A 9,461-nucleotide genomic window follows, 5' to 3' on the forward strand; every position below is an offset into this window, starting at 1 on the left:
AGATGATATACGCATTGATAATTTTTTATTTAAAGCCAAACATCGATATCATCGATATTTTGTGACTCAGTGACTAGGAAGAATCACTTACAAATAGTTTCATCTCTAATCAAAACCGTGATCTCTGGTCCCACCACTAACGAATCCAAAAATCTGCAATTCACGAAAGCGAAAATCGAGGGACAGAAGGAAATAAAATAGAAAAGTATTTAATTTATCTACTGCAAAATGACTGTTACCGCTACACCATTGCCCGAAAATATGAGGGTTAAGGCTTTTAGCGATTACAGAAAAAAACTTCTCGAGCACAAGGAAATAGAAGGCCGATTAAAAGAGAGTAAGGGCAACCCTTCGATTGGCAGCCAAGCCATAATACATTATTCTCATTATTTTTTTCTTTTTGCGGACAGAGCGCGAGGAAGTTAAGGATCTGACAAAGCTATACGATAAATCCGAAAATGATTTGAAGGCCCTGCAGAGTGTGGGACAAATTGTGGGCGAAGTTCTTAAGCAATTGACCGAGGATAAATGTAAGAGCAACAAATGTGCTGAAAAAAAAAATGTAATTTTAATTTGAGTTTTCCAATGTCTTTTGCAGTTATTGTGAAGGCAACGAATGGACCTCGTTATGTTGTCGGATGTCGGAGACAGTTGGATAAGGCAAAGCTGAAGTCCGGCACTCGAGTGGCCCTGGACATGACCACATTAACGATTATGCGGTATTTGCCACGAGAAGTTGATCCCCTTGTGTACAACATGTCGCACGAGGATCCAGGAGATGTTACGTATTCGGCTATTGGTGGTCTCACCGAACAGATTCGCGAGTTGCGTGAAGTCATCGAATTGCCGCTGCTTAATCCGGAACTATTCCTGAGGGTTGGCATTACACCGCCCAAGGGTTGCCTGCTTTATGGTCCACCTGGTACCGGAAAAACGCTGCTGGCTCGTGCAGTAGCATCTCAATTGGATGCGAATTTCCTTAAGGTCGTCTCCTCGGCCATTGTGGACAAGTATATTGGCGAGAGTGCGCGATTGATCCGAGAGATGTTTAATTATGCACGCGATCATCAACCGTGCATTATTTTCATGGATGAAATCGATGCCATTGGCGGTCGACGTTTCAGCGAAGGAACATCTGCAGATCGTGAGATACAGCGTACCCTTATGGAGCTGCTCAATCAAATGGATGGCTTCGATTCGCTTGGACAGGTTAAAATGATTATGGCGACAAACCGACCAGACACATTAGATCCCGCTTTGTTGCGACCAGGACGTTTGGATCGTAAAATTGAGATTCCCTTGCCCAATGAACAGGCTAGATTGGAAATTCTTAAGATTCATGCACTAATAATAGCCAAACATGGTGAGATTGACTATGAAGCTATTGTAAAGTTATCCGACAATTTTAATGGAGCCGATTTGCGTAATGTCTGCACTGAGGCTGGCCTCTTTGCCATAAGGTAAGTACCAATCACTTCCACTCCCTCCCACAACCTTCATCTCTTATATTCTCTTCTAATTGAACAGAGCGGAACGTGAGTATGTCATCCAGGAGGATTTCATGAAAGCTGTACGCAAGGTGTCTGACAATAAGAAATTGGAAAGCAAATTGGATTATAAGCCAGTCTAAGAGAATAAGAAATAAACCCACTAACTAGATTATCTCCATTTATATATTAAGCGCAAAAGTTTTTTACTGTAAATTCCGTTTTTGTTTTTTTCTAAACCTTTATCCGCACTATGTAATACACCATTGAAAAAAAAAAAATAATATATTGCAATAATTTACTAAAAATTAAGACCAAATCTGTTGTAGCACTTCTAATTAATGAAAATTGTCTCCCTCTGAAATTTTCAGTTTCAAGTAATAAATAAAAACCCCAATGGAAATACATTTATTGTATGTTTACTATAAGTATATATGTATATTTTGGAGTTTTTAGTTTTCCTCTTGGTGTCATACATTTCTTAAGAGTCCATCACTCTCTCTCGTGTCTCGCGCTTTGGTTGCATACATGTACACTAAAAAATGTTAAATGCTAGATAAAATTAAGCGTAGTAGTTTGTAATCAACATTTGTGCTGCTGTTGCTGCTCCTCGATGCGCCGTTTCTTTCGCTCCAAGTAGTCGCTGACATTGTCGAAACGTTTCTTAAACCAAACGGATAGATCTTCCGGTAGGCAGGAGCCAGCATCACCGGGAAACTGATCTAATATCATGGTTAACCAACCTTCGGGCAATTGGCTGGTGATGGGTTCCCCATTGCTGGAATTATAGCAACGGAATGTCAGACGCTCATCTTTGGCTCCCATAACATAAACACGTTCTTCGGTTAAAGCGAAATTGCAAATGTTCCAGCTGCCAGCATCGGCTCGAATTTGTTGGCTAACTGTGACAGACCAGACATCCCCGTTGCCCTCTAGCTCATAGAGGCCAACTGCATCCACATGATCGTAGAAGAGTATGCCCAACTGATGTCGTTGCAAGTTGTCCGCATTATCGCCATCCGATTTTTGAGGTAACTGGCGATGATGAAGGCGCACTGCTGGGGCGGGCAGATCAGTACGCAGCAATTCTTTGCCTGCCTTAAAATTCCATACGCGAAGCGTCTTGTCCCCGGAAACCGAGCAAATGTGCTCGTCGGAAAGCAAGGCCAGGCCCGAGACGAATTCTTTGTGGCCCAGGCAATAGCTATGTATATCGAAAGTGGCGGGATAATTGGTAACACGTATCTTGTCATCCCGATCGCTAGTGATAATGTGCTGCTGATCTCCCGTCCACAAGATGTCATACACAATACTCAAATGGCCCAGCAGTAAACGTGGCAGGGCTTCCGTTTCTATACAATCATATTGATAGCAATCTCCGGTTTTATCGGTGACCAGAACGGAACTGCTGTCGGCCGCAAAACGTATGGCGCTGGAAGCACGAGCCAGAGCCCGCACGGATACCAGCTGGGCATGTTCCGGCCGGCATTTGTAGAGCACGAGAGCTTTTTGTCCGGCTGTGGTTACGGCCAATAATTGGCGATCCGGTGAGTAGCTAACATTTTGTACGGAAACCGTTGGAGCTGATGCACTGGCTCCAGCTTCTATAGTTTTTGTATCTTTCGGCTCCTCGCCTTCAACCACGCTGCCGCCGCCTGTCTCGGCCGCTGCAGACTGTTGCTCTGCGGTTGACGTCGACGACGACTTTAAACCACAAGAACTGAGTAAATCTGTGGGCAATTCAATTTCCTTAAAGATTTGCAAATCGTTTGGATTCACAAATAAAATCTTGCGATTGTGGCCAATGACCAATTCGGGTTCGGCATAGAAAATTGTTGCCATTTCCCTTGCTTTAACTACAATTGTTGCTCACTAATGTTGTTGTTTTTTTTTTTTTTTTGCCCAACGCGTTAGAGAAAAAAACAATGTGCCCGTTTAAGCGTCGGGCAGGCAGGCAACTGAATACGGCCACACTCTATAACAGGCCGAAATATTTGAATTAAAAAAGACATTGAGATTAAACTTTGTGTCTATTTGTTTTTGGTTTTTTCTAATGTCTTCTATTTTCTGTGCACACTCAGGTAACAACTTTCATTTACGATCATACATACATACAGCTTTGGCTAACATGGCGAAAACAAAAAACCCTGTTGCTTTTGGACCGGTTGGCATCCGTGTCAGATCCCAAAAACGTCACACAAATAAAGAAATTAATCATCATCATAACATACATATTTGATGCATAACGTTGATAAACAAACAAGTTCAATGTGCCAAATTGCAGGCTCGTTTTCATAATGACAACCGGTCCGGACCAATACGATATGGGTGAGTATCTCTTAAGAGCGAGTGGGGAGGCCCCCCAATAAAACGAAGTAAAACAAGAAAAACAAACCAAACGAAAAATCCCACAAATTGCGATTTAATTCTCCAATTTTGAGATGAAACCGAGACAAGGAGAGAGAGAGACAGAGAGAGAGAGAGAGAGTAGTGTGCCAGTTGATGTTGGATCGTTTCGATCAGTTAGTGGCCATTGGGATCTTCAACGAATCAAATGTTCTCCCTGCGAATGCTTTTGCTGCAATTTTTACTGCCATTATTGGCAGCAGCGTCCACCCTTGGTAAGACTTTCGAATTTCCTGCCTACTGTTAATTTTGATTAATATTATATATGCATATTTTTTGTAGTAGTGGTTTTGGCCACACCCAATATAGGACGGCACAAACCATATCGTGGTATTATCTTTCCACAAGACTCCTACGATGATTGCTTTATGGATGAGGCACGTCAAAGGTCTGGTACTTGTAAGCTAATGGAGCATTGTGAACCGGCTATTAGGCGCTGGGAAGAGAGTCACGAAGCACCCAAGACCTGTTACTTTATTAAATTCAATCATTATGTGTGCTGTGACCTAGAGGGCAATGCGACAAAAACAACAACTACAACGACGACAACAACAACTACAACACGATCTCCAATTAAACTGCCCTTGACTCTGAGTCGTAGTCTATCGGGTGAGTAATCCAGCCAATCAACTAGGCAAAAGTCCCCGATTGGATGGGGATTAACCTTAGTGATTTATGTGTGAACTTAAATCGATTTCTATCATTTTATTTAATAGCCTGCTATGGCTATTATAATATAAAGATAAGTGGTGAGGAGGATGAGGAGGATAAGCTATTTGTGGCCACTGCCGTTGGCGGCAAGCCGACAGCATTCCGTGAATTTCCCTATATGTCGGCCCTCGGCTGGCGTTCCAATTTCGATGAGAGCATCTATTATCGATGCGGTGGAACATTAATAGCACCCAATTTTGTTTTAACGGCAGCCCATTGCATTGATTTTGGCGGGTAAGTTTAGCCCTTTCGGCTTTTTATATGTACATACATATGTATGTACATATATCCCATGGCATTTACCTTTAGTCGTTCTGTTGTCCAACTTAGGGAGGAGCCCGCTCAAGTGCGTTTAGGCGGCGACAATCTAACCATGAGTCAAGGTGAGGACTACAAGATTAAGCGTGTGATCACTCATCCGGACTACGATGCCTCTACGGGCTACAATGATATTGCTCTCCTAGAGTTGGATATGACTAGCGTGGTAAAGCCACATAATTTGAAGCCGGCATGCCTTTGGGGTAAGCCCGATTTGCTTACAACGGAGCTCACTGCCATTGGTTATGGTCAGACACGATTTGCGGGTCTTGCTTCCGCCCAGCTACTCAAGGTGTATCTGCAATTTGTCCACAACCAGCAGTGTCAGCTGTTTTATCCGCCGGATGTCTTGCAGAACGGTGTCATCGATAGTCAAATATGTGCGGGTGATTCCACACGACAGCAGGATACTTGCCAGGGTGACTCTGGCGGACCGTTGCTCATGCGTGAAAACCAACTAATGTATGTGGTTGGCATCACATCGCTGGGCCAAGGATGTGCCAGTGGGCCACCTTCGATTTATTCACGTGTCTCCAGCTATCTGGACTGGATCGAGGATATTGTTTGGCCCATAACTCCATTTGATGTTAGAGTAGATGTTTAAAATCTAATATTAAGTTGCTTAACTTAAAGAATAATATATAATATGTATTTATTTGAAGGAAATTAAAAAAAAAAAATGAGTAACTTATCGAAAACCTTGTGATTTAAAGAATTTTATTGAATTACGAACTTTTAAACTAAAAACAACTTTCTAACAAAACTTTTTGATGTATTCAAGTGATTCAAGATTCATATGACAAAAATAACCAGTTCCTAGTGAAAATCCTTATCTTTTCCAATCTCTAAGTTGGCCATTTCATTTATTATGATTCAGGTCTGTTATCCAGTGCCGGATTGAGCCAGCGAGGGGCTTAAACTTTTCAGGGAAAATCTCTTTCCAATATGAATGAAAATCGGTCAAAAACAATTCGCATAGATGTTTTTTTTTGGTTGCCTGTAATTTGGCCAATTTCTAACCGATTTTATTAGGTTATATATCAATTAATTCAGAATTTAAAAACGTGTTTAAACACTTTTTTTTTGGTTATTATCCAATTTTAGGCTGGCAACTTTAATGTTTTTATAAATCTACATACATATTTTTTACATCATTTTAAAAGCGGTTCAAATACCTTTAGATTCTATTTGATACAGTAGTCTAATCTTGGTCATATTTAATTTACACTTTTTATAGAAGGGTATCAAGCGTATCCATTTCGGAATTCAGGTGAAATATGGATTCCCGACAAATTCCTGGAACAGACAGATGTTTTAGCTGAAACAGGTGATTTTTGTGTGGGGGACAAATTGAGAAGCTTTAAAAACGGGGGGCTAAGTAAATCGTTCCCAGTTAGAGTTGGGCTAGAAGCACAAACACACAGGAGAAACAACAGTCAATTGAAAGGATGTACAGTAGACAATGCCAATGTGGTTGGAGATGGACATTATTCCTGCTCGTCGTGAGTGGCATGTGGAAATTATCCTTGGCCTATTTACCGGATGTGAATATTTTTACCAATTATCGCACAGAGGTCTATAATGGTGAGTGGACTGTGAAAATAGGTAGCGGAACAAATAAAAAAAAAAGTAATAACCCCTAGGTATACCCTCGGAAATCGATACTACACCTTTTATACGTATTGGCGATAACTATTACTATATCGAGCCAATCAATAAGGTCAATTGGTTTCAGGCTGCCGGCGCTTGTCGCATGATGAACGCCCATTTGGCCTCCATTGAGGATAAGCCCGAGATGATGGCATTGATCAAGTATATGAAGGCTAAGGGATTCAAGAATAATGATTACTTCTGGATATCGGGCAACGATTTAGGCACTGAGGGTGCTTTCTATTGGATGTCTAGCGGCAGACCGTTGACCTATGCACCTTGGGTGGGGCCCAAACAGATGCCCGACAATTATGGTGGCAATGAGAATTGTGTTCACATGTTTGGGGCACGGGAACTGATCAACGATGCCAATTGTAAGATCCAGATGCTATATGTTTGTGAGGCCACCGAGCCAAAGACATTCAAATTCACCTATATTAAGTGGTAGGAGGAAGTTAGCACACGATTATTTTGGCTTTCTCCTTGATATTTTTTTGTTTTTTTTTTATTTTTGTTTTTTTTTTCAATCTCACTTTTTGCATCATTTTGCTTTTACTTTGTCTGAGTTTTTCTTTTTGTCATTTTTCATATTAAGTTGTTACGATTTTTCACTTAAATATCTATGAATATTGAATATGTATACATTATATTTATATATTTTTAAATTGTATCGGCTAATATCGCAAACCTACGACTAAATAAAAAAAAATCAATCATCATACACTAACAACAGGGTTGAAACGAAAAAGGATTTAATTTAATTATAAAGAAAAAGTGTAAGTAAGGGAAATACCAAATTATTATTTGGATTATACATATGCAAAAAGATTCTACGATCGTCAACTTCAAACATTCATATTTATTCTCTCATACTATATAAGTATATCTATATATATATATCGATTTCGAGTCGTAGGACTTAGAATCTAACCCTAACCATATACGAATATAAATATATTTTGTCAATTAGTTAATTATTTATAACTACACATATATATAAATATTTAACAGACGAGTGCGTACATATGTATGTATATAAATTTAATAATTTTATTATGTTTCATTTTATTTTTTAGTTTAACATTAACATCGCCTGCTGTGTGTGTGTGTGTTTAGTGCATTTATGCATGTATGCGTGTAAGGTGGGCTTCAAAGCTCTCTCTCTCTCTCTCCTTCTATTTCTATCTGTCTGGCTTTCTCTTTGTTCGAGTCCTCCTCGCAAGTTCGAAGCGAATTTCTTCGATAGCTGCAAGCTTCTTTTTTGTGTTTGTAACTAGCCAACACTAGACAACACGACATCGATCACACAGAAACAAAACGAAAAAAAAAATAAAATAAACAAATTTTACAACAAATTAATTTTGTTGAACAAATTTTAACGTTCTTTTTTTCATTGGTTTAGTTTTAGTTATTTCTTACGCATGGAAAGAAGAACAGCCTAAATGTTATACACATACAAAGTCTAAATGTTTGTTGTTGTCGTTTTTAAAAAACCTTTCAAAATGGCAGTACATTTAAGATGAAGAAAACTCAGGTGGGGTGTTGGGAGGGGACGTGTTAAGGGCCAGAATAACGGTAGCAATAATGCGAGGACATAAAAATAAAAACGATGCAGAGCCTAGCAGATCCAAATTTGAGGTTAGAATATATCAAACTACTAGCCATATTTACACGAATATAACAATTAAAAAAGAACAAACGAAAATGGCAGGAATTTTTTTGCGTATTGCAATTAAGAATAAATACAATTAGTTTGGTTTTTGTGGTTTCTGTTTTTTTTTTTTTTTGTTTTTTTTTAGGTTTGTGTTTTTTACTTAAGATTTTTTAGTTTTTAATTTTTTTTGTTGGTTTTTGTTTTAAAACATATTGCAAACTTGTATTAAATTTTGTTGCTTACTATTTGCAATATGTTCGTACAGTTAATAGCTTAAATATTTATGTAATAATAATAGTAATGATTAAAAAAACAATATTTTTCAGGCATAATAAAATAATATATGTATAGCTTACAACGTTTTTAGGATTAGAGGAATTACATACAATTTAAGAATAAGATAAATCCTAAAAATAATTACGCTTCTTGTTTAGTTTTGTTTTTTTTTTTCTTTCCGTTTTGTTTTGATTCCACTTTAAATAATTTTGTTTGTTGTTTGCAACTGCGCACATAAATCACTTAATAATATTCACGTGAGAGCCTGAGCGCAGTGTACACTTAAAATTAAAACTATGTTATACATTTTTGCATGTAAAAAAAATTTATGTTTTCTACACTTTTCTTTTTTCTTCATCTTTTTGTATTTTCCTAGTTTCATACTTCATGAAGTCATTTTTTTTTTGTTTTGTTACAAACTAACTTTGAGTAGCAGTATTATATGTGATATCTAAAGGTTTTTTTTTTGTTTGTTGTAAAGAGTACTTTTACATATATGTTTGATAGATACCCCGTATTAGTAACGTGAAGTGAAAGTGCATGTTTCTTTCATATTTATAGTTATTTTCGAATTAGGTATGAATGTAGCCAACATAAGCATGAATAACCTAATGGATGCAGTATATAAAGTATATATATATATATATATACATATAAAATATACTGAACCAGGCCAAAGGCGCCTTTTACTTAGACGAATTAATAGAGTTGAATGGGAATCATTTCAATTAACTTTCACATAGCACACAGGGTATCTCAAAGTCGACGTTCCGACTTTCTTACGGCTTCTTTTCTTTTTTTTGCATTTTCATATTTATTTCAGAAACAAAATGAAAATTTACAATTAGCGCAAAATTTAGGCAAATAGTTTTGGATTTGTGTTTTGATATACATATTAAATGTATATATATATATTCTTTTGTTTTTCCATTTTCTTATAGGCGAGCGCGCAAGCAGGA

At 38.1% G+C, this 9,461-nt stretch overlaps 4 protein-coding genes across 4 annotated transcripts; 3 read left to right on the forward strand and 1 right to left on the reverse strand.

Annotated features, from left to right (window-relative positions):
• Window positions 1-124: 124 nt before the first annotated feature.
• LOC6649233 (26S proteasome regulatory subunit 10B) lies at window positions 125-1,894 on the forward strand. Its single transcript, XM_002071210.4, has 4 exons — window positions 125-337; window positions 411-530; window positions 599-1,460; window positions 1,528-1,894. The coding sequence occupies exons 1-4, from the start codon at window positions 229-231 to the stop codon at window positions 1,628-1,630; spliced, it is 1,194 nt and encodes a 397-aa protein (XP_002071246.1). The 5' UTR covers window positions 125-228; the 3' UTR covers window positions 1,631-1,894.
• On the reverse strand, window positions 1,891-3,384 carry LOC6649234 (tRNA (guanine-N(7)-)-methyltransferase non-catalytic subunit wuho). The gene has a single exon (XM_002071211.3). It carries the CDS (start codon window positions 3,327-3,329, stop codon window positions 2,070-2,072), a length of 1,260 nt encoding a protein of 419 aa, XP_002071247.1. The 5' UTR covers window positions 3,330-3,384; the 3' UTR covers window positions 1,891-2,069.
• Window positions 3,385-4,024: 640 nt separating this feature from the next.
• LOC6649235 (serine protease snake) lies at window positions 4,025-5,605 on the forward strand. Its single transcript, XM_002071212.4, has 4 exons — window positions 4,025-4,108; window positions 4,176-4,502; window positions 4,610-4,838; window positions 4,935-5,605. The coding sequence occupies exons 1-4, from the start codon at window positions 4,042-4,044 to the stop codon at window positions 5,524-5,526; spliced, it is 1,215 nt and encodes a 404-aa protein (XP_002071248.3). The 5' UTR covers window positions 4,025-4,041; the 3' UTR covers window positions 5,527-5,605.
• A 696-nt stretch (window positions 5,606-6,301) lies between these two features.
• On the forward strand, window positions 6,302-7,435 carry LOC6649236 (C-type lectin 37Da). Its single transcript, XM_002071213.4, has 2 exons — window positions 6,302-6,506; window positions 6,566-7,435. The coding sequence occupies exons 1-2, from the start codon at window positions 6,371-6,373 to the stop codon at window positions 7,018-7,020; spliced, it is 591 nt and encodes a 196-aa protein (XP_002071249.1). The 5' UTR covers window positions 6,302-6,370; the 3' UTR covers window positions 7,021-7,435.
• Window positions 7,436-9,461: the final 2,026 nt, after the last annotated feature.

The sequence above is a fragment of the Drosophila willistoni genome (assembly GCF_018902025.1).
Source record: "Drosophila willistoni isolate 14030-0811.24 chromosome XL unlocalized genomic scaffold, UCI_dwil_1.1 Seg141, whole genome shotgun sequence".
In the NCBI taxonomy this organism is placed as follows: domain Eukaryota; kingdom Metazoa; phylum Arthropoda; class Insecta; order Diptera; family Drosophilidae; genus Drosophila; species Drosophila willistoni.

Coding starts and splice junctions, on each gene's coding strand:
- LOC6649233 (XM_002071210.4), top strand. CDS start 229: ATGACTGTTACCGCTACACCATTGCCCGAAAATATGAGGGTTAAGGCT. Junction 338..410: donor AGAAGGCCGATTAAAAGAGA/GTAAGGGCAACC, acceptor TTTTGCGGACAG/AGCGCGAGGAAGTTAAGGAT. Junction 531..598: donor GCAATTGACCGAGGATAAAT/GTAAGAGCAACA, acceptor TGTCTTTTGCAG/TTATTGTGAAGGCAACGAAT.
- LOC6649235 (XM_002071212.4), top strand. CDS start 4,042: ATGTTCTCCCTGCGAATGCTTTTGCTGCAATTTTTACTGCCATTATTG. Junction 4,109..4,175: donor GGCAGCAGCGTCCACCCTTG/GTAAGACTTTCG, acceptor TATTTTTTGTAG/TAGTGGTTTTGGCCACACCC. Junction 4,503..4,609: donor TCTGAGTCGTAGTCTATCGG/GTGAGTAATCCA, acceptor TTTATTTAATAG/CCTGCTATGGCTATTATAAT.
- LOC6649236 (XM_002071213.4), top strand. CDS start 6,371: ATGTACAGTAGACAATGCCAATGTGGTTGGAGATGGACATTATTCCTG. Junction 6,507..6,565: donor TCGCACAGAGGTCTATAATG/GTGAGTGGACTG, acceptor AATAACCCCTAG/GTATACCCTCGGAAATCGAT.
- LOC6649234 (XM_002071211.3), bottom strand. CDS start 3,329: ATGGCAACAATTTTCTATGCCGAACCCGAATTGGTCATTGGCCACAAT.